This window comes from Dendrobates tinctorius, unplaced genomic scaffold (assembly GCF_039654945.1).
Source record: "Dendrobates tinctorius isolate UK_male_01 unplaced genomic scaffold, ASM3965494v1 ptg000009l, whole genome shotgun sequence".
In the NCBI taxonomy this organism is placed as follows: domain Eukaryota; kingdom Metazoa; phylum Chordata; class Amphibia; order Anura; family Dendrobatidae; genus Dendrobates; species Dendrobates tinctorius.
Window position 1 is genome coordinate 21,706,179 of NW_027361677.1, and position 23,857 is coordinate 21,730,035.

The 23,857-nt window shown below is 46.2% G+C and overlaps 1 protein-coding gene and 1 long non-coding RNA gene across 3 annotated transcripts; one reads left to right on the forward strand and one right to left on the reverse strand.

Moving 5' to 3' along the window:
* Positions 1-4,671: 4,671 nt before the first annotated feature.
* LOC141097190 (uncharacterized) lies at positions 4,672-8,392 on the reverse strand. Of its 2 annotated transcripts, none has more exons than XR_012233869.1 (3): positions 8,257-8,392; positions 5,751-5,817; positions 4,672-5,654 (listed from the first exon to the last, which is right to left on the reverse strand). It is a non-coding gene; the product is annotated as an uncharacterized lncRNA (long non-coding RNA). The 2 variants fall into 2 exon arrangements; XR_012233870.1 differs by lacking the exon at positions 8,257-8,392 and adding an exon at positions 6,346-6,527.
* Positions 8,393-8,463: 71 nt separating this feature from the next.
* VPS4A (vacuolar protein sorting 4 homolog A) lies at positions 8,464-22,691 on the forward strand. Its single transcript, XM_073584236.1, has 11 exons — positions 8,464-8,621; positions 11,870-11,981; positions 12,198-12,342; positions 13,044-13,105; positions 13,471-13,590; positions 18,148-18,304; positions 18,378-18,526; positions 18,936-19,017; positions 21,498-21,717; positions 21,799-21,939; positions 22,020-22,691. The coding sequence occupies exons 1-11, from the start codon at positions 8,601-8,603 to the stop codon at positions 22,119-22,121; spliced, it is 1,311 nt and encodes a 436-aa protein (XP_073440337.1). The 5' UTR covers positions 8,464-8,600; the 3' UTR covers positions 22,122-22,691.
* The last annotated feature ends 1,166 nt before the right edge of the window (positions 22,692-23,857 follow it).

Consider the following 23,857-nt stretch of genomic DNA (forward strand, 5'->3'; position numbering starts at 1 on the left):
TTTACTCAACATAAAAGTAATAACTTTGATATACACAAATTTCAAAACTCCTGAGAAGTACACTTTCATTTGTAAGAAAATCTGCCTTATTTATATGAAATATCCACAAACCTTTCTCTATCAATTCATAAAACAAGCTAAATAAACAATAGTAATGACTAAAAACATTACATACCATCCTTATAAAGTGTGATGTGTGCGGGACCAATGAGCCTGAGAAGCCAGCACAGCTATATCTTTCTTCCTGAAGCTCTGCAGACCAACTGTGGTATCAGGTTTCACACAGCAGCTAGAGCCAGGAGACTAGAGGGAGGGGGTTTCCTGAAAATCTGGTGAGAAGGGAGAAATGAAAGTAGAAGAGATCCATTGTTCCTGACGGAGGGTTCCTAAGAGCACAGTGGCCTCTATAATCCTTAAATGGAAGAAGTTTGGGACCACCAGATGTCTTCCTAGACCTGGCTGTCCAGCCAAACTGAGCACTTGTGGGAGAAGAGCCTTGGTGAGAGAGGTAAAGAAGATCCCCAAGATCACTGACTGAGCTCCACAGATGCAGTAGGGAGATGGGAGAAAGTTCCACAAAGTCAACTATGACTGCAGCCCTCCACTAGCCGGGCCTTTATGGCAGAGTGACCCGATGGAAGCCTCCCCTCAGTGCCAGACATATGAAAGCCCACATAGAGTTTGCTAAAAAAAAAAAGGACTCCCAGACTATGAGAAATAAGATTCTCTGGTCTGATGAGACGAAAATAGAACTTTTTGGTGATAATTCTAAGCGATATGTGTGGAGAAAACCAGGCACTGCTCATCACCTGCCCAATACAATCCCAACAGTGAAACATGATGGTGGCAGCATCATGCTATGAGGGTGTGTTTTAGCTGCAGGAACAGGACGACTGGTTGCCATGGAAGGAAACACGAATGCGGCCAAGTACAGAGATATCCTGGATGAAAACCTCTCCCAGAGTGCTCTGGATCTCAGACTTGGCCGAAGGTTCACCTTCCAACAAGACAATGACCCTAAGTACACAGCTAAAATAACAAAGGAGTGGCTTCAGAACAACTCTGTGACCATTCTTGACTGGCCCAGCCAGAGCCCTGACCTAAACCCAATTGAGCATCTCTGGAAAGACCTGAAAATGGCTGTCCACCAACGATCACCATCCGACCTGACGGAACTGGAGAGGATCTGCAAGGAAGAATGGCGGAGGATCCCCAAATCCAGGGGTGAAACACTTGTTGCATCATTCCCAAGAAGACCCATGGCTGTACTAGCTTAAAAGAGTACTTCTGCTCAATACTGAGCAAAGGGGCTGAATACTTATGACCATGCAATATTTCAGTTTTTCTTTTTTAATTAACCCCTTACCTACAATGGACGTAATATTCCGTCCATGTGACCCTGGACCTAATTACCATGGACGGAATATTACGTCACAGCGATCAGCGGCGCCCACGTGCTGATTATCACAGCTGACACCCGGCACAATGTGTCAGGGGCGGTGACGGACCGCCCCCGACACGTTAACCCCTTGCATACCGCGATCAAACACGATCGCGGTGTACCGGGGGTTAAAGGGAAGCATCGGCAGGGAGGGGGCTTCCCTGAGCCCCCCACGGCAGCGCAATGTGCAGCGCTGCTGCGGGGGGCTCCTTTCCTGCAGGTCCCCGGATCCAATATGGCGACGGGGACCTCCGGGGGCCTGCAGGAAGCTGGCTTCCTCAGTGCCTGCAAAGCGCAGGCATGAGGAAGCCTGTGCAGTGCCTGTGACAGATCGCTGATCTGTCACAGTGATCTGTGATGTGACAGATCAGCGATCTGTCACAGGACAGATATGTCCCCCCTGGGACATTGTAATAAAGTAAAAAAAAAAAAAGTGTAAAAATAATTTTTAAAAAATCGCTAAATAGATAAAAAAATAAATAAATAAAAATTCCCCAATAAATTCATTTTTTGGAAATAAAAAAAAACAAAACAATAAAAGTACACATATTTGGTATCGCCGCGTCCGTAACGACCCGCCCTATAAAACTGTCCCAATAGTTAACCCCTTAAGCGAACCCCTTAAAAAATAAAAAACGAAGCAAAAAATGATTTATCATACCGCCGAACAAAAAGTGCAATAACGCGCGATCAAAAAGACGCATATAAATATCCATGGTACCACTGAAAACGTCATCTTGTCCCTCAAAAAAAACGAGCCGCTACACAGCATCATCAGCGAAAAAATAAAAAAGTTATATCTCGCAGAATAAAGTGATGCAAAAATAATTATTTTTTATATAAAATTGTTTTCATAGCATAAAACCGCCAAAACATAAAAAAAGACATAAATGAGGTATCGCTGTAACCGTACAGACCCGAAGAATAAAAGCGCCTTATAAATTTTACCGCACCCGGAACGGCGTGAACGCACCACCCAAAAGAAATTCATGAAACGCTGGTTTTTGTAAATTCTGCGTCCCAAAAAACAAAATAAAAAGCGAACAAAAAATGTCACGTGCCCGAAAATGGTACCAATAAAAACGTCAACTCGTCCCGCAAAAAATAAGACCTCACATGACTCGGTAGGTCAAAATATGGAAAAATTATAGCTCTCAATATGTGGTGATGCAAAAACTATTTTTACAATAAAAAGTGTCTTTTAGCGTGTGACAGCCGCCAAACATAAAAACCGCCATAAATAGTAAATCAAACCCCCGTTATCACCCCCTTAGTTAGGGAAAAATTATAAAATTAAAAGAAAATGTATTTATTTCCATTTTCCCATTAGGGCTAGGGTTAGGGCTGAGATTAGGGTTAGGGGTGTGTTGGGGTTAGGGTTGGAGTTAGAATTAGGGGTTTCCACTGTTTGGGCACATCAGGTGCTCTCCAAAAGCAACATGACACCCGCAGACCATTCCATCAAAGTCTGCATTCCAAGACGTCACTACTTCCCTTCCGAGCCCCGACGTGTGCCCATACAGTAGTTTTCTCCCACATATGGGGTGTCAGCGTACTCAGGACAAATTGGACAACAACTTTTGGGGTCCAATTTCTCCTGGTACCCTTGGGAAAATAAAAAATTGGTGACTAAAAGATCATGTTTGTGGAAAAAATACGATTTTTTTATTTTCACGCCCAGGCATTATAAACTTCTGTGAAGCACTGGGGGGTTCAAAGTTCTCACCACACATCTAGATAAGTTCCTTGGGGGGTCTAGTTTCCAAAATGGTGTCATTTGTGGGGGGTTTCCACTGTTTTGGTACATCAGGGGTTTTCCAAACGCGACATGGTGTCCGATCTCAATTCCAGCCAAAAACGTCAAATGGCGCTGCTTCCCTTCCGAGCTCTGCCTTGCGCCCAAATAGTGGTTTACCCCCACATGTGGGGTATTAGCGCACTCAGGACAAATTGCACAATAACTTTTAGGGTCCTGTTACCCTTGGTAAAATGAAAATTGGGGGTGAAAAGATCATTTTTGTGGAAAAAATGATTTTTTTAATTGTACCGCTGTACGTTATAAACTGTGAAGCCCTTGTGGGTTCAAAGTTCTCACCACATATCTAGATAAGTTCCTTGGGGGGTCTAGTTTCCAAAATGGGGTCACTTGTGGGGGGTTTCCACTGTTTAGGTACATCAGGGGCTCTCCAAACGTGACATGGCGTCCGATCTGAATTCCAGCCACTTTTGCATTGAAAAAGTCAAACGGCGCTCCTTCCCTTCTGAGCTCTGCCATGCGCCGAAACAGTCGTTCCCCCCCACAAATCAGGTATCAGCGTACTCCAGACAAATTGCACAATAACTTTTGCAGTACAATTTCTCCTGTTACCCTTGGTAAAATAAAAAAAATGAACCTGAAGTATTTTTTTTGTGAAAAAGTTAAATGTTAATTTTTTTTTTAAATATTCAAAAAATTTCTGTGACGCACCTAATCGGTTAATAAACTTCTTGTATGTGGTTTTGAGCACCTTAAAGGGGTGCAGTTTTTAGAATGGTGTCACTTTTGGGTATTTTCTATCATATAGACCCCGCAAAGTGGCTTCAAATGTGATGTGGTCCGTAAAAATAAAATGGTGTTGCAAAAATGAGAAATCGCTGGTCAATTTTTAACCCTTATAACTTCCTAACAAAAAAAAATTTTGGTTCGAAAATTGTGCTGATGTAAACATGTGGGAAATGTTACTTATCAAGTTTTTTGTGTGCCGTATCTCTGTGATTTAAGGGCATAAAAATTCAAATTTGGAATATTGCGAAATTTTAAAAATTTTCGCCAGATTTCCATTTTTTTCAGAAATAAACGCAAGTTATTTGAATGAAATTTTACCACTAACATGAAGTACAATATGTCACGAGAAAACAGTGTCAGAATCACCGGGATCCATGGAAGCGTTTCAAAGTTATTACCTCATAATGGGACAGTGGTCAGAATTGTAAAAATTGGCCCGGGAGTTAACGTGCAAACCACCCTTGGTGGTGAAGGGGTTAATTTGCAAAAATTTCTAAATTTGTTCTTTTTTCAGTTAAGATGGGGTGCAGAGTGTACACTAGGGTGACCTCAAAAATCGATGTCGGAATTTTGTCCGTCTGGACCCCACAAAACGATTCCCCTTTCCAGATATTGAGAGAGCCAAAATTTGAGCTCGATCAAACGACGTTAACCCGTGCCGCTCGTCGCTCAAAGTTTGAAAAAATCCAAATTGAGGTATTTTAAGATTTAGGTATTTTGCATAGTCTGTTAGACTATAAAGAATATGACAACATTGCAGAAATAGCCCTGACCAAATTTTCGAACCATTTGTGGTATTTGAATGCAGAGTTGGTGGGATTATCGTTTTTTGATCCCACCATTAATTAGAACTAGAGAAGGAAAGCAATACATGTTTTTTCTGGCTATAGAACACTCTTTTTCAACATTGGGTTAAGGATCCCCCAGAAGGAAGCGCCCTGAAATATCTTCACTCGTGCTAGAAGTAGTGAGTGTAGGGGGGCGCGCTATAATTTTTTTTTTTTTCAAGTGGTGGTGGGATTTGTAGAGTCTATAATGAGTCACAATCTCACTTAATGCATATTGAGTGAGGCCGGACACAGTCTGGTCAGATTATAGGAAGGAGACTGCATTTTGCATGCTTGCAGGCAAATGACTGTAGTTCCCGACTCTGACACTAGAGAATCCTCAGAGCGATGTTTGGGTTCACAACTCTGCCTTCACAAAGTATGTTTATTCATGATGCTTCCTCTCCATCAGTTAAGACTCTTTGAGCTGTGTTTCTTCAGCTTGAAATCCATCCAGACACATGACTAGGACATGCTGCAGTTTGAAATATGTGAAAAGGGCCATTTTATATAATATTTCCATACAAACCCTTAAAGATAATGTATACTAGTCACTTTTATTGTTTTGGGATATCCAAACACTGAATCAGCCCTTACACACGAAGAACAAAGCAGTCTGAAGGATGCGATTATCACCTGATCATTAGACGTGCTTGTCTATGACTGATGGATGAGACGGAGAGAGCGGAGAACAGAACTACCAAGTATCAATCACTGAGGCCTCACTCAGGTGTCTGATTTTCAGCATGATTGCTGTCCATGTGTTTCAGGGATAACACTCGTTCCTGTGAGTCTATGCGGCCATTCATATAGCCGTGATTTTTCAGAAACCGAGAGATCTCTGTAAAAAAAAAAATCAGACCGCACTCAATCAGTACTGAATAAAAGAGGTTTTAAAAATGTTGTTTCCATTTCTCATAATGTGCAGATCAGTAACCTGTCTATCCGTCCTGTGGTGTCCAGAATCCCAACAACTTTTTCCTTCTTGGTGACGTGTAGTTAACCTGTAAGACAAGCATTTTTGTGTCTATATGGTAGAGACCTACACAGAATAGCATCACGGGCTGCAGGCTGGCCTCCCGTGCTAGTGTTATGGAAATATATGTCTGTCTAATCAGGACAGGCCACAGTACGCACAGGGGTAAATTCACCCAACCAAAAAATCCACATCACTAGTGTATGGACTCCTAGTGGGCATGTCATATGTGTCACTTAGGGTGTGTGCAGACGCTGCGGATTAATCTGCACGGATTTTGCAAAGACCTGCGGTTTTGCCTGCGGTTTGCTCCTGCGGTTTCACCATCTCCACAATGGTGGATAGGAACCCGCTGCGGATTCCGCAGAAAGAATTGACATGTCACTTCTTTGTGTGGTTTTAAAACCGCAGCAAATCCACACGGATTTTTCCGCAACGTCTACACAGCGTTTTTTTTTTTTACCATTCATTGGAATGGTACTGTACACCGCAGCTAAAACTGCTGCGGGTCCGCAGCGGGCGGAAACGCAGCGGAATCCGCAGCATGTGCACATACCCTTATAGGTGTGTTTCACTTTCTCCCAAAGTGTGCAGAAGGCAGGAGAGCACATGGCTGGGTAACTACAGGGGTACCAGGCTCAGTCACTAATATGTGGCTACAGGGGGTGCCACACATGTTGTAAGAGAGCTTTGAGTGAGGTCCAATTTCCCACACCAGACAGCCCCCCCAGCACTACACACACTGCATGTCCCGCACCAGACACCCCCCCCCCCCAGCACTACACACACTGCATGTCCCACACCAGACACCCCCCCCAGCACTACACACACTGCATGTCCCACACCAGACACCCCCCCCCCAGCACTACACACACTGCATGTCCCACACCAGACACCCCCCCCAGCACTACACACACTGCATGTCCCACACCAGACACCCCCCCCAGCACTACACACACTGCATGTCCCACACCAGACACCCCCCCCAGCACTACACACACTGCATGTCCCACACCAGACACCCCCCCAGCACTACACACACTGCATGTCCCACACCAGACACCCCCCCCAGCACTACACACACTGCATGTCCCGCACCAGACACCCCCCCCAGCACTACACACACTGCATGTCCCGCAGCAGACACCCCCCCAGCACTACACACACTGCATGTCCCACACCAGACACCCCCCCCAGCACTACACACACTGCATGTCCCACACCAGACACCCCCCCAGCACTACACACACTGCATGTCCTGCAGCAGACACCCCCCCCAGCACTACACACACTGCATGTCCTGCAGCAGACACCCCCCCAGCACTACACACACTGCATGTCCTGCAGCAGACACCCCCCCCAGCACTACACACACTGCATGTCCTGCAGCAGACACCCCCCCCCAGCACTACACACACTGCATGTCCCGCACCAGACACCCCCCCCAGCACTACACACACTGCATGTCCCGCAGCAGACACCCCCCCCCAGCACTACACACACTGCACGTCCTGCAGCAGACACCCCCCCCCAGCACTACACACACTGCATGTCCCACACCAGACACCCCCCCCAGCACTACACACACTGCATGTCCTGCAGCAGACACCCCCCCCCAGCACTACACACACTGCATGTCCCACACCAGACACCCCCCCCAGCACTACACACACTGCATGTCCCACACCAGACACCCCCCCCAGCACTACACACACTGCATGTCCCACACCAGACACCCCCCCCAGCACTACACACACTGCATGTCCTGCAGCAGACACCCCCCCCAGCACTACACACACTGCATGTCCCACACCAGACACCCCCCCCAGCACTACACACACTGCATGTCCCACACCAGACACCCCCCCCAGCACTACACACACTGCATGTCCCACACCAGACACCCCCCCCCAGCACTACACACACTGCATGTCCTGCAGCAGACACCCCCCCCCAGCACTACACACACTGCATGTCCCACACCAGACACCCCCCCCAGCACTACACACACTGCATGTCCCACACCAGACACCCCCCCCAGCACTACACACACTGCATGTCCCACACCAGACACCCCCCCCAGCACTACACACACTGCATGTCCCACACCAGACACCCCCCCAGCACTACACACACTGCATGTCCCACACCAGACACCCCCCCAGCACTACACACACTGCATGTCCCGCACCAGACACCCCCCCCAGCACTACACACACTGCATGTCCTGCAGCAGACACCCCCCCAGCACTACACACACTGCATGTCCCGCACCAGACACCCCCCCCAGCACTACACACACTGCATGTCCTGCAGCAGACAGCCCCCCCAGCACTACACACACTGCATGTCCTGCAGCAGACAGCCCCCTACCATTACACAGTCAAAATGTAAACACAGAACTCCCCTCAGCATTGGGGATCCAACAACAGGCATGCTTCTGGCAATGTGCACCCTAGTGTCCCACCATTGCTTCCTCCACAGCATCATGCACCCCACCATTCCCCCCACACGGTTGCACCCTCTGAGCACAGCACCCTTCGCCCCTCTTCCCCGCTGCTTCTCAGGGATGCAGATGAACGAGCGCTAAACCCTGGGAGCTGCGCTGCAGTCTGGAAGAAACCAGAACACGCCCACAGCATGTGCCGGAAGTGACGTCATGCCTAAGGAGCATTCTTAGCGTCCACTGAAACGCATCACGTGATCTCAGCTACTTCCTGTTTCGATTAGACGTCTCTTCCGGTTCCGGTGAACTGACAGGCCCCGGAATCCAGAGGAAACCCCCCGAAGACACCGGGACCGGGAGATGAGATGACAACGTCAACTCTGCAGGTAATGCAAGATGTCGGGGCTGCTGGGTGTTACCTACAAGGGGTGGTGGGGGTGCACTCCGGGAGGGGCGGCTGGACCCGTAAAACCCCGGGCAGTTGAGTCGCCCCCTGCTGTTCTCTTCTTATCACCCCCATTTAGTTGTCTTGGATTAGTCCGTTCCCGGGAAAGCTGAGTGACAGTTTTCCTGAACCCCCCCCCCGGTACATCCCATGCAGGGCTGACAGGGCAGGGAAAGTGCTGGGGCCACAGGGACTGTCACCCAGCATTCCCTGACTCCTGATGGGCAGGTAAGTGATTCACTAGGACATTCCCATCGCATTGTGCGTGAATGGAGGCAGGGAAAGTTTGATAATCCCTCCGATGGAGGCTAGATTGGTTGCCACCCAGCTTTCCCAGCCTCCTGATGGGCATATCATTCAATCGGTCACTAAGACATCCCTGTGAGCTCATTAGGTTGGTGGATTTACCATTGGAAAAGCCCAGTCATTCAGGAGTCTGGGAAAGCTGCTCCTCTGAAAGCTCTGATGGCTTTATCGTTGTCACTCAGCTTTTCCACATTTCAGATAGGCAAATCTTTTAATAATCCTCAAGGACATTCCTGATGCTCTATAAGTGAACCAGTTTACCTTTTATCAGATCAAGAAGACCTGTAGTGTATGTAACACCTTTCTGAAAACTAGATTGGTGGCTGTATAGTTGTCACCCAGCTCTGCCAGACTCCTGAAAGGCAAATCTACCTAATAATTACTGATACATCTCATGCTGGTGCGATAGTACTGTAATGTAAGCCAAAAGTTTAATTTCCTATCAGGATTGTGCAAAAGCTTGGTGATTTGGGTATGGGAGCTGTCGTGGAGGTTGGAGAGGTTTTCTCCCAGCTTCCCCAGACACCAGATGGGCTTTTGAGTCTGATCACTCACTGTGACAACTGCTGCATTGTAGAAATGTTCACTTTCAGCATTGTGTAAAAGTTTGGTGATCCCTCTAATAATGGTGACCTTGTTGCTGACACCTGGCCTTCCCGGGAATAGATAAAAGATTATATTAACCTCAACAAAAGATTTTCTTATTTATTTATGTCAATATTAACCCTTCAGCCTCCATCTGTTGGTTATGCTTTGCTGATTATGATCAAAGTGCTCGAGCAGAGGTTGGCGACATTGGGGTGCAACCTCCACTATTGTGGAGATCAGTCACCCAGACCTGCCAGTCCTGATCTGGAGGACAGTGACCAGACTTCTGGGCTGGAGAGAAGGATCAGGGCTACACATGACTTGTTTACATCATTCCTATACAAGTAGTCGGGAGCAGAGGCAGGTGCAGCTTTTCCCACTCAATTCCAAGGCTTGAGATACAAGTAATGAAATCCCTTCTTTGCGTCATCTTCTAGGATCACACAAGTCTTGGTTTAATTGTAGCTGCTGCTGGGTCTGGGCAGGATCAGTCTCCTTCCTCTTCTGGCAGTTGTCATTATGGCTGTTTTTTTCTATTCACCTCTGTGGAGTGATAGGTCGGGAGAGCCACGGCCAGTCCGCGCATTGTGGTTTGGGATTAGACTGAGTGTCACAGATGTCTAAAAGAGCCCTAAAGGCCCTGTAACCTCCACCAGGACGGGTCATCTATGGGGAACTTGCCATTAGTTTTTAATGCCACCAGACTCACGGGCAGTATGAAATCTTAACAGGATACCTTACTTATTTCACTCTGAAATACTGACGCGTTTCGGATCTGTTCCATTATGCAAAAGGAAAGTGATCTGTCACTCAAGCTGGGCATGGAGAAGCTGCAGTCTTATGTGTTTCCATGGTAACAGGCTATCTATAAACCATATGTAGTCTGATCCTGCACCCTCTACTTGCACCATAAGTCTGGGTAACAGAAGAATTACTGATAAGTAGCTGACAGATGGATGGCACTGCAGGATCAGTGCTGGCAGCTATGACCGGGCGCAGGACTTGGCGAGTTTCAGAAAGGCCTGCTTTTGGCAGTAGAACAGAGGGATTGTTTTTCTCCTTAATGTCAGTGCCAGTGATTGCAAGGACAGAGACTGCACAGTGTGAGAAATTGTAAAAGCGCTATAACCAGGGATGGTAACCCAGATGTTATGAGACTACTACTCCCAGCATGCTCTGACAGTCTCAGATTGCTGACCCCCAGCACTGAGATCAGGTGACACTGATCCTTATCGCTTCCATATTTCCTGCTGTTCCTGTTGTGTCTGACCTCATAGTGATTGGGCTGCACCCAAACGTCTTGTTAAAGGTACATGTCATGTGATTGCTAAATATATCTGCGGTGACTCAGGTAGTGCTGGTGAGTACAGGCGTCACATGCTTCACTACAGCTGCGGGGAGATACATGACAGGTCCGAGCTTTCCTTGTTTTATTTCCTCATCATATACCGTAACTCATAAAAGCGCAGATCAGGGAGCCATGTAACATGCTATGTACCGCGCTGTGCCATCATTGGCCTTGTGCAGGGGCAGAGCAGGTACTACGGTTTTATGCTGATGTAGGAGGCTGCTGCCATAGACCTGTAAAATAAATATATAATCTACGTATTGCCTCCATATTACAGATATGTGTTTCTGTTGCCTCCGTTACTCCCCTGTGCAGGCAGCAAATGCCAAATCTGTCTCCCTTTGTCATACACTGGGCCGGGATGCATCAGTTTTTCTTTTGCTCTGCTGAATAGTGTAGTCTTCTGCATTCCTGTGTGAACTTCTTCGGCTATGTTCACACTGAATTTGACTAAAAGTGTTCTTGCAGCAGAAATTGAGCTGAGCTCTTGGCACTCCCCCTCGGAGCCGCCGCGCTCTGCCCCCCCTCGGTGCCGCCACACTCTGCCCCCTCCTTCCAGCCTCCGCCTGCTGCTTTCTGTTCATTGCCCACCATCTTCTTCCCCCTACTCCCTTCTTGCCATCATCTGCTCCATGGTTTTGGTTGTTTTTTCTTTGCTCCTTATCTGTTTGCTTGTTGCTTCTTTTCTGCTCCCTGCTGTCCTCCCTATCTTATTCCTTTTTGGTCCTTCTCCTCCTTCCCGCTGACTTATTCCTTCTGGTTTCTGCTCTTTGCCTCCTCTTCTCCCAGTCTCGTTTCTTCACTCTTACATCTTTACCTTTATTCCTCTGTCTCTTGCCTCTTGTTTCAGGTGTAATTTTACATTGAGCCTCCTACCCAGTGATTACTACAATTGTTTGTTTTTATGTTGAATTTATATTGATCGGAACATTTATTCTTCCTTCCAGAAAGCCATTGATTTGGTGACCAAAGCCACAGAGGAGGACAAGAACAAGAACTATGACGAGGCCCTGAGGCTTTACCAGCATGCGGTGGAGTATTTCCTGCACGCCATCAAGTGTAAGTTATGGGCTACGAGGTGGAGGTGCTGCAAGTCAGCAGGGATGGAAGTACTGTCCACACGGTGAGATACCTACCATGGATGCGTCACCAGTATGGTTACAGGCTTGATATAGAAAATGCTCATCATGGTGCCACACTGTGCAGGAAGATTTCGGAGGGGTGGTCAGATCACATTTTTGGGGCCCTGAACACCATTTTTTTTATTGTCTACAGATGAAGCTCACAGTGACAAGGCCAAGGAGAGCATCCGAGCCAAGTGCATGCAGTACCTGGACAGAGCCGAGAAGCTTAAGGATTATCTAAAAACGAAGGACAAGCAAGCCAAAAAGCCTGTGAAAGAATCCCAGAATGAGAAAGGGTGAGGTGTCTGTGTTTCTTGTGGGGGGGTCCCATTTTATAGCAGATCAGTGACAGGATTTTGTTTGTTTTTTTTTACCCTTTAAAGTGAGGCTCCATTTCTGAAAGAGATATGTCTGTAGTTCCAGGTTACTTACTTGGACTACATGTCCCAGCATACACTGCTTGCTCTGCTCAGTACTCAGCTGTGTTGTGAGCTAGTGTGCTTTTGCAATAAAAGTAATATTGCTTCACTAGCCTAAGAAAAAGACCATTCTTACTACGAGCTCACTGTGCAAATAGAAAAGTTAGGGGGCTTTATTGCAACCCCCTAGGGCTGCTATGTGTGCACTGTGGTTAGGCACAAGCTCCACTACACACACCTACAGCATCTCAGTAGAAGTGTGGGGTAGGACCCCGACCCCTGTTTACAGCGGAGACACTAGGGAAACTCAGCAAGCTCCCTTGGTCCATCAGTACGAGTCATGTGCCATAGAGGAGGGTATGGCTACCCCTGCTGCGAACCAGTGCTATGGAGTTGGAGGTTTGACTTACTGACTCCTCAGCCTTGCAGTAAACAGAATTGTTGCAAGATGCTTGTTAGGTTCGAGGAGTCCATCTGCAGCCCCCATAATAGTAAGTTGACCACCAATGCATTGGAAGATTGTATACCATATACCCAACCTCACCGCAAATCACCATTATTCTTTCCTGTTTTCACAGAAGTGACAGTGACAGCGAAGGGGAAAATCCAGAAAAAAAGAAACTACAGGAACAACTAATGGGTATATGTCCTGAGGGGTAAAGAAGATTGTCCGGGAATTAGAAGAAAAGTGGATGGTGGGAAAGGGGTATGATGGAGATCAGTGGTGTCGCAATGAGGAGGAGTGGTATGGTAACGTAAGGGTGGCTAAGGGTTAACATGACACCTTTCGTGTAGGAGGAGTGGAATTTTTATGGTTCATCCTGACAGAGATGGTATAAGCCCTGACTTAGGTCACATTGTTAGACTTGTTAAATAGGCGAGCAAAGGTAAATCTAGCCTTCGATCCTCTCCCTTCTATTGCAGCCGCTCAGTGTATCGCCACTTTTCTGCACCTTGTGGCTTATTTCTATGTTTATCTTATGATCCCATCCCCAATATCTGCAGGTGCCATCGTAATGGAGAAGCCAAATGTGCGGTGGAACGACGTTGCCGGGTTGGAAGGAGCGAAGGAAGCTTTAAAAGAGGCTGTGATTTTACCCATTAAATTTCCCCATCTCTTCACAGGTTAGTCTTTCAAAAATGGATGTGCTGCTGTGTATATTTAACTTTTTTTTTTTTCATCCATTCTGGTCATTGTTCGCAGACAACGTGCAATAATACTTAGTTACAAAAAAAACTCATCCGCTGTCTCTCCCATGGCTGTAGTTCTATATTTGGAGGGTTTTTTTCACACTGTTTTTTTTTTTTCCTTGTATTTTAAGTTGCCATGAAGTATGGAAGCATTATACTCAGCCTTTGGCGCATCTGGTTGATTTTTATTGATAGCAAATACTCAAACATCTAAAAAACAACAAATGGGTAGAAAATGGATGGTAAAAAGTCCATGAAATGTATTTGAACAGTAGATCAGAACATTTGTTGACACTGAAACGCGTTGTATGGACTATTTACCTCTTGATTTCTGCCAGTTTATTCTTTTACTACATCCCACTAGATCCTCTTTGTATTCCATCGGGATATGCCAACCAGAAGCGCCAAAGGCTCAGTACTTCATGTCAAGTTTTTTTTGTGGATGTCCAGATATCAAATATCAAATACGTTCTTGTGTGCAGTGCCATGTGAGATAATCCGTGCTTCAGCTCCCCTTATCACTTAACAAACTTTTAGATCGGTGTGCGTCCCATCTTTGGGTGTTTGTATCCCCTGTGGAACTGCAGGTCGTACATGTCATATATCTGTGATAGTCAGCAGCTAACATAGGCTTGAATGGCAGTGCACATGTACGACCATTCAAAGTTTTCTGCTCCTCCTGACACAAGTTCCCCCTCCTGGCGATTGGTAAGGGTCATAGCAGCTGGACCCACAGCGATCTAACAGTTCGCTTATTTAGTGGAATACCACCTTAACACAAGTATATATGTACTATAGTCTTGGGCAGAAGCTTAAAGAGACTTTTCATTTTTAGAAAAGTGGACCCCAGACGTTGCCAATTATGTAGTAAGAAAACCAGATAGTGCTCACTCATCCAGGGTCCAGCATCAGCACTCCTATGTTGCACTGCTCTAAAAGTTTTGGCTACAGACATGACGTCATATATCCCCCCGCCACTCATCACCATAGTACTGCATTTTTTGGACTAGAAGACAAAATTTTTGCCAAGATAAACTCTATTTTAGAAGTGTGTGCATCTTATAGTCTGGAGGCAGCTTCCTGTGATGGAGGAGCACACTGACACCGTGTCCTTCCCGATCACAGAGAGAACTGCTCTCTCCTCCAGCCGTTCACTGATCTATGAGATTTGTGCAGAGCAGGAGAGGAAGACACCAGGAATGAACAGAGGCTTCAGGAGCTGAGCAGCTGAACCACCTTCTGCACCAGTAATTCTAGGATCTTTTAAGTCACATGACTGATCATTTGACTTTGAAAGGTGCTTGAGTTAATCAAATGGTCGTCTTCTGCTGCAGCCTCCGTACATGTCCTGATCAGGAAATGCAGGATGTGGGAATCTATAGCGTGTACGTCTATATGGGCATGTAGCCTGGCTGTGTTGTGTGCATGTATGTATGTATGTAAGTAAGCAGGCTCCTTGCATCTTCCCGTCCAACCACTTGCACCAGCGACCCATTTCCGTCACATCTCCTCCAGTCCCTTTCCCCTGCTGTCACCCCTCACCTAACTAAAATATTTAACCTCTCTCTCTCCTGGTATCTTTCCCTCCTCATTTAAGCATGCCAACTTGCATCCACTACTTAAAAAACCATCCCTCGACCAAAACTGTGCCGCTATCTATAGACCTGTCTCTAATCTTCCCTTCATCTCCAAACTCCTGGAACGCCTGGTCCACTCCTGTCTGATCCGCTATCTCTTTGATAACTCTCTTCTCGACTCTCTCCAATCCAGTTTCCGCTCTTTACACTCTACTGAAACTGCCCTCACTAAAGTCTCCAATGATCTACTAACAGCTAAATCAAATGGTCGTTACTCCATGCTAATTCTCTTGGATCTCTCTGCAGCATTCTACACTGTGGATCATCAACTCCTCCTCACTATGCTCCGTTCCATTGGCCTCAAGGACACCGTTCTCTCCTGGTTCTCCTATCTCTCTGACCGCTCCTTTACTGTATCTTTTGCTGGTTCCTCCTCCTCTCACCTTCCCCTTACTGTTGGGGTTCCTCAAGGATCGGTTCTAGGCCCCCTCCTCTTCTCCTTGTACACTGCCCCTATTGGTCAAACAATCAGTAGATTTGGTTTCCAGTACCATCTCTATGCTGATGACACCCAATTATACTCTTCTTCTGACATCACGCCAGCCTTTCTAGAAAACATCGGCGATTGTCTAAACGCTGTGTCTAACATCATGTCCTCACTATATCTGAATCTGTCAAAGACTGAACTCCTGGTGTTTCCTCCCGCTACTAATGTACCTATACCCAACATTGCCATTTCTGTGTGTGGTTCCACTATTACTCCCCAGAAACAGGCCCGCTGTCTTGGGGTCATACTTGACTACGAGCTTTCCTTTGCCCCCCACATTCGATCACTGGCTCGCTCTTGTCATCTGCACCTCAAAAACATTTCTAGAATTCGACCTTTTCTTACTTTTGACTCTGCAAAAACTCTTACTGTTTCTCTTATTCATTCTCGTCTCGAATATTGTAACTCTCTTCTAATCTGTCTCCCTCTTACCAAACTCTCCCCTCTCCAATCTGTCTTGAATGCTGCAGGCAGGATCATATTCCTCGCCAATCGTTAAACCGATGCCACTACCTTGTGCCAGTCATTACACTGGCTACCCATCCACTCCAGTACAAACTTATTACCCTCACCCACAAAGCTCTCCATGGCTCAGCACCACCCTACATCTCCTCCCTTGTTTCAGTATACCACCCTACCCGCGCCCTCCGTTCTGCTGATGACCAGAGGTTAGCATCCTCAATAATCAGAATCTCCCACTCCCGTCTCCAAGACTTTACACGTGCTGCGCCAATTCTTTGGAATGCACTTCCCAGGTCAATACGACTAGTCCCCAATCCCCACAATTTTAAGCATGCCCTGAAAATGCATTTATTCAGACTGGCCTATCGCCTCAACACATTAACCTAATCTATCCCTGTGTGGTACAGCCAAAAGTTTTACCATAACCAGGTTCCCTGCATCATGTTCCCACATGCTTTATGCATCCATTAGCCCTCTGTGTCTGTACTGTTACACACTTAACATTATGGCTGGTCCAAACAATCAGGGCAATTGTTACCACCCACCTTTCGTGTCTACCTCTTTCCTCATAGACTGTAAGCTTGCGAGCAGGGCCCTCATTCCTCTTGGTAATTGTTATAATCTATGTGATTATTGTTAAGCTGTAATGTCTATTGCCTGTACAAATCCCCTCTGAAATGTAAAGTGCTGCGGAATATGTCGGCGCTATAGAAATAAAATTTATTATTTGTGTGTGTGTGTGTGTATGTGTGTGTATATATATATATATATATATATATATATATATATATATATATATATTTTACACCGTATTTTTCGCTTTATAAGACGCTCCGGATTGTAAGACGCACTACAAATTTTGAGGAGAAAAATAGGAAAAAAAAAATTTTTTTAATAAAATGGTGGTGCTTCTTATAATCCAGGCAGCTTATTGCTTACCGCTCTGTCCCCGGGTTGCTGTCGCCCACTCTGTCCCCGGGGTGCTGCCGCCACCGTGCTGGGTCCCCCGGTGCCTGCCGCCGGGCTCTGTCCTGTGCTGCGTGGGGGGCTCTGCCGTTCCATCCATGCCTGTGCGGTGGCTTGCTTCCTGGAAAATGGTCACCGCGCAAGTGCAGATGGAGATCTTGAGAGATGAGATTTCAGCGCTGAAATCTCATCTCCCGAGATTTCAATGCCGAGCTCTCTATCTGCGCTTGCGCGGCGGCCATTTTCCAGGAAGCAAGCCATCGCACAGGCATGGATGGAACGGCAGAGCCCCCCACGCAGCACAGGACAGAGCCCGGCGGCGGCAGGCATCGGGGGACACAGCACGGCAGCGGCAGCACCCGGAGGACCCAGCGCTGTGGCGGCAAGTAACGGACACCTGCAGCGGCAGCGCAATAAAAGGTATGTTTGCATTGTAAGACGCACCCCTATTTTCCCCCCAAATTTGGGGGAAAAAAAGTGCGTCTTGAAAAGCGAAAAATAGTGTGTGTGTGTGTGTGTGTGTGTGTGTGTGTGTGTGTATATATATATAATATTATGCCTATGTTAGCACTACCTCTCCACTTTACACTAGGGAAGTTTTGATTAATACAAAAAAATGTTTTTCCTAATTTCTGCTTCTAAAACTTGGGTGTTTCTTTATAGTCCGAAAAATATGGTATATTGCACAAGCCGCTGAGTTCAGTGACTGCCTGCAGCAGTGATGTGAGCTGCAAATGTGACCTCACCACTGCAGCCAAAACACTGAGCCCTCAGCAGATGTGGAGAGTTGGTGCTGGACCCAGGGAGGGTGAGTACTCTCTGATGGACCCAGGGAGGGCGAGTACTCTCTGCCTTAGTATTTTAAAATCGTTCTGCCAGTGATCATGGTGCATCCCACTCTACCTTCCTACATGATATGACCTCTGTGTTCTCTTCTAGGGAAGCGTACCCCCTGGCGCGGTATCTTGCTCTTTGGACCACCAGGAACAGGCAAATCATACCTGGCCAAAGCTGTAGCAACTGAAGCCAATAACTCCACCTTCTTCTCCGTCTCGTCCTCTGATCTGATGTCCAAGTGGTTGGGAGAGAGCGAGAAGTGAGTGATCCTCTTCACAGGTACATGCAGGTGTTTGAAGCAGACGTCATATTTTGCTTTTGATGTTTTCCAGGTTGGTTAAGAACCTATTTGAGCTAGCGCGGCAGCACAAACCTTCAATTATATTCATTGACGAGGTCGACTCGCTCTGCGGTTCAAGGAATGAGAATGAAAGCGAAGCGGCACGGAGAATCAAGACAGAATTCCTGGTGCAGATGCAAGGTACACATACAAATCACACATAGTATGGATATATTGTGCAGGCCATATTAAATTAGTGGAGCCCTAGCCTTAGGGTATTAGCAAAGTGTTTTTTATCATTCACCATCAGGTATAGGTTCTTCACACAATTATCATGTCTTCTGTAAGGGCTCATTCAAACATCCGTGCAGATCGTTCCGAGCATGGTCTGGCCACAGGTCTCCCGACCCGAGCATGACAGCCTCAAAAGAAATATATGAAGCAGTCATGTTCCGGACAGGAGAGCCACTGGCCAGTCTGTACATTGCGGTCCGAGATCTATGGACGTCTGAATGAGGCCTTAGATGGGCGGCACACACCGCCTTTTCTACATCGCTCGTTCAGGAGGCACTTGGTGCCAGATTAGCTGACTGGGTGGTTTGCTTTTCAGGTGTTGGAAATAACAATGATGGTATCCTGGTTCTGGGAGCCACCAACATACCCTGGGTGCTGGACTCTGCCATCAGGAGGAGGTGAGATTTTTGAATATTGGGGATTTGTAGCCAATTATCTTTTTTCAAACATATTAATGTTCTAGTTGCAAAAAAGTGACATTTTAGCCCCAAATCATTAATACTTAGGTTTTATTGTCCAGTCTAAATGAAGGCAGAGGAGGCATTTCTACAGAAATACCGGGGCTTGTGTAATTTATATAAAATTAATAATTTTTTAGGTGTGTAGACGCTTCATCCACTTTGGCAGAAGTAGCCAAGTACAGTCGTAAAGACTAGAGATTGTTTCCGAACATATTCGCTAATCGCCAAATCCGAATTTCCCATACTGGTACTCTGTGCAGAATTTATGTTTGATGATCGATTCTGAACATTTTCGTTCATTTCTACTCCAATTGACTCCTATGACATTTGGTAAATATTGCAAATACAATATCTACCGGCGATTGTAATCCGAACCAAATATTGAAAAATTTGCCCAACTGTAGCAAAAGTCACTAAAGTTCCGCACAGTTCCAAGTTTGACATTTCAAGATGGAACTATCCGTGTTATTTTCACACTTAGAGGAATTTCATACAAAGGTTTTGAATCATAAGACTGCTGGACATGCACCACATGTACACTTTGTTCCAAATTATTATGCAAAAAATGTTTCCTCATATTTTCTGTAAATTACCTATATGAATTGCAGTCATTGTTATTTTCCAGTCATCTAATATTCTAGTATATTATGCACAGCAGAGTTTTCAACCTTTTTATTTTGAACAAAAAAATGGTCAATTGTGAAATTAAAAGCATTATCAGCTTATTACAAAATGAAATCAACCAGTTTTCAAGTCAAAACTTTATTCTAGGTGATGTTACATTTGCACATAGGACCCCTTGTTGGAAAGAAGCTTCTGAACTCTCTCGTCCATTGAATTTGTCAGTTTTTGGATGGTTTGTGCTTCAATTGTTTTGCATGTGGACAGAATACCCTCCCAGAGCTGTTGCTTAGATGTGAACTGCCTCCCGCCATCATAGACACTCCTTTTGATGATGCTCCAGAGGTTCCCAATGGGGTGGAGGTCAGGGGAAGATGGTGGCCACACCATAAGTTTGTCCTCCCATAGCAGCCAGAGATGCAGATGTGTTATTTGCAGCACGAGACGGTGCATTATCATGCATGAAAATGATCTTGCTGCGGAAAGCACGGTTCTTCCTCTTGAACCATGGCAGGAAGTGCTGTTTTAGAAACTCCACATAGATTATGGAGCTCATCTTTACCCCTTCAGGGATCCTAAAGGGGCCGACAATCTCTCTCCCCATGATTCCAGCCCAAAACATTTCTCCACCTCCTCCTTTTTGGCGCCTTAGCCGTGTTTTCATGGGGTATCCATCAACCAGCCATCCTTCACTCCATCCATCTGGACCATCGAGCGTTGCACGGTACTCATCAGTGAAGAGAACAGTTTGGAAGTCAGTCTTCATGTATCGTTTGGCCCACTGGAGCCGTTTCTGCTTGTGTGCAGTGGATAGAGATGGTCGACAGGATGGCTTACGCACAGCTGCAAACCTCTGAAGGACCCTGCATCTTGTTGTTCGGGGGACGTTGTCTGCTGCTATGACAAGGCATTTTTGCAGCTGCTCTTTTAACCTGACGCAATTGCCTGTTGGAAAGAGTCCTCAATTTTTCCTTATCAGCACGCACATGTGTGCTGGGAATCAGCTACAGACTTCTTGATTGTGCGATGATCAGGATGAAGTGTCTTGGCAATGTTGATTGTAGTCATGCCTTGACCTAAATACTCCACAATTTGTTGCTTCTCAGCAGCCGACACATCCTTTTTCTTTCCCATTTTGGCAAAAAATGTAGGCTGCTTAATAATGTGGAACAGCCTTCTTAAGTAGTCTTGCCTTTATTTGGACACACCTGCCAAACTAATGTGCACAGGTATCTGCAATTGCTTTCAGTGATATAAAGAGCCCTGACACACATAACCATCAATGAGTGTAAATGACAAACAAAAAAATTCTAACCTTATCAGTCCTAAACTCTTTTTGCATAATAATTTGCAACACAGTTTATTAAGATATACAACGGAGAATAGCTCACCCACTGGAGTATCTGCAGGCACAAGAACTCGGAGTGCCATGAGCTGTCATAAGAAGGAAAGGATGAGAAAAATCCAGCTTCTAGGATTATGCGATAAAAGTCAAAACTGTATCATATAAAAACAGTCGCACCTGAACCACTGCAGTGAAGGAGAGTAAACGCGTTTCAGACAGTATCTTTAATCAATGCATAACACGGTGAATATATTTTTTATATAGTTAAGTCTTGGATTTTATCGGATGATCCTGGAAGCTGGATTTTGAAAAAATGTTCGCTCTCCCGAGCCAAGTGTGACAGTTTCATAGAAATATATAAGCCAACACGCTCAGGTTCGGAGAGTCGTGACAAGTCCATTCTCGATTGGTACGGGTGTCTGAGTACTAACACAGGTGTCTTGGATTGCAGGTTTGAGAAGCGGATATACATCCCTCTGCCAGAAGAGGCCGCCCGAGCTCAGATGTTCCGGCTACACTTGGGCAATACGGCTCACAGTCTGAGTGACGCAAACATCCGTGAGCTGGCCAACAAAACGGATGGATACTCAGGGGCAGATATTAGTATCATCGTCAGAGATGCGCTAATGCAGCCCGTGCGCAAGGTGCAATCAGCCACACACTTCAAAAAGGTAAAATTGCGGTGATTGAGGTGTGCCTGCATGCAGCAGAGCTGGTGTGGCGTGTGCTGAGGTTCTTGCATTTGTTTCTAGGTACGAGGTCCGTCTCGCACCAACCCCGGAGTCATCATTGACGACCTCCTAACACCTTGTTCTCCCGGAGACCCAGGAGCTATTGAGATGACCTGGATGGACGTGGCCAGTGATAAACTGCTGGAGCCTGTAGTATGCATGGTAAGTAACAGAAACGGAGCCTAAGCTTTCTATAAGATGTGTAGATCTTCTGCACTTTTTTTTTTTTCCTCCTCTCACAGTCTGATATGCTGAGATCTCAGGCTACCACCCGGCCCACTGTAAATGCGGACGACCTGCTGAAAGTAAAGAAATTTACAGAAGATTTTGGCCAGGAAGGATGAGGTGCACTGGGCACTACAATGGGAGGGGGCATCAGATTTGCTTGATTATCTCTTAAGTGCCCCCCACCAATAACATCACAGAAAAGTGCAGGCTCTGACCACCCTCTCCCATATCCAGGACTCCTACCCTCCCCTAGGGCCCTGCACTGCCTGGGAGGCACCACATACCTTCAACAAGCTTCTGTATCTGGGGTTTACATTCACCAGACCTTCAATGTGATGGCCTTCCCTATACCCTCCATCCTCTTAAACTGAGGGGGGCTCCCTCAATGCCTGACTTACAATTCAACTGACTTCTAATTGACTGTAATGTCCCTTTCCCTTCATCGCCCCATCTTGGGAGCAGTGGCAGGTTGGTGCCAAGCCCAGACCCCCTTACCAAAGTCTGTATGTTTTCCCCACTTCCCTGCCGGTCTCTGATGTGTGCATTACTGGGGATGAGTGTTCAGCTGTGTAAATATATCCTATCTCTCTTCTCTTTGAAATCACATCCTATGTCTGATGCCTATTCTTAAATAAAGCTGCTCGTACACTGCTACCAACAGCAGAGGGGCAATCCCCCAAACTCTACAGGGCCAAAATGTGAACATTTATAGCAGTACTGCTTGTCTATCATAAGGGTATCATCACTGACATAATCCTTGGTTAAATGTTCCCGGAAGAAAGTCAACACCTCTTCTCCCAGGACAGAGTAGTGCAGAGTAGACAGGACTAGTCAGTGCAGGTAAAGGAGACCTGGGAGCTGTGTCATCTTCCAACAGTAAGTGCATAGGTAAATCAAAATTCCAGGCCTGACAATGACTCATGAACCGAACTTAATGGCTCTTGGGGATATGTGATGCTTTAAGGGTAGTCTATCAGCACAAAATGACTGTCCAAACAAAGCACTGTCACTCAGAGCACCTTTGTCGTGGTCAACCAGTTCAGTGCACTTTCCCACCTATCTCCACTCAACTCTGGCTTCTGTTAAGCCAGAGCTGTCGATCAAAGAAGGCAGAGATAGGTAGGAAGATGCACTGAGCTGCTTGGCCATGACAGGTGCATCGAGCACCTGGGCTTGTTTTGTGCTTATAGACTCTCTTAAGGGCTCGTTCACACCACCGTATTTTCCATCCAAGTGCAATCTGACAAAACATCAGATCACACTAGGACCAATGTTATTCTATGGGGCCGTGAACACGTCCACTTCTTTTCCGTAGACTGAGCTGGTATGGAGAAAAAAAAAAAACTGCAGCATATCTGAGTTTGATTCGATATTTCAAGTCATTGGGTGTGTCGTAATCTGCTGGTAGCATTCGGATTCCATCTGAGTGCACTCCGATTTCCACGTTGCTGACACAATGAAGAAATGTTACATTCCATCTCATCTGAGAGAATCAGATCACACTCAGTTTCATCAGAGTGGCATTTGCATGATGGAATGTGCGTTCGTGCGCGACCCCCTCCCTCCCATAATTGGTCCGGTGATTGTGGATGCTAAATTACACATCTGTGAATCAGTCCTAAGGTCTCATTCAAATCTGAGTACATATAGTGATGCATGGGTTGGCTGCCAGTCCCCTGACTTGAATTTGACAGCCTAAGAGGTTACTATATACCTGCATCCAAACCGTGCATAATGGTCCACATTTACACCTTGCATTAAGGATGGGCGTCTGAATGAAGTTTTTGGCTAAGTTCACAAATGCAATAGCACCATTACCTGATGGACCCACTACCATAGTGATTGCAGTATG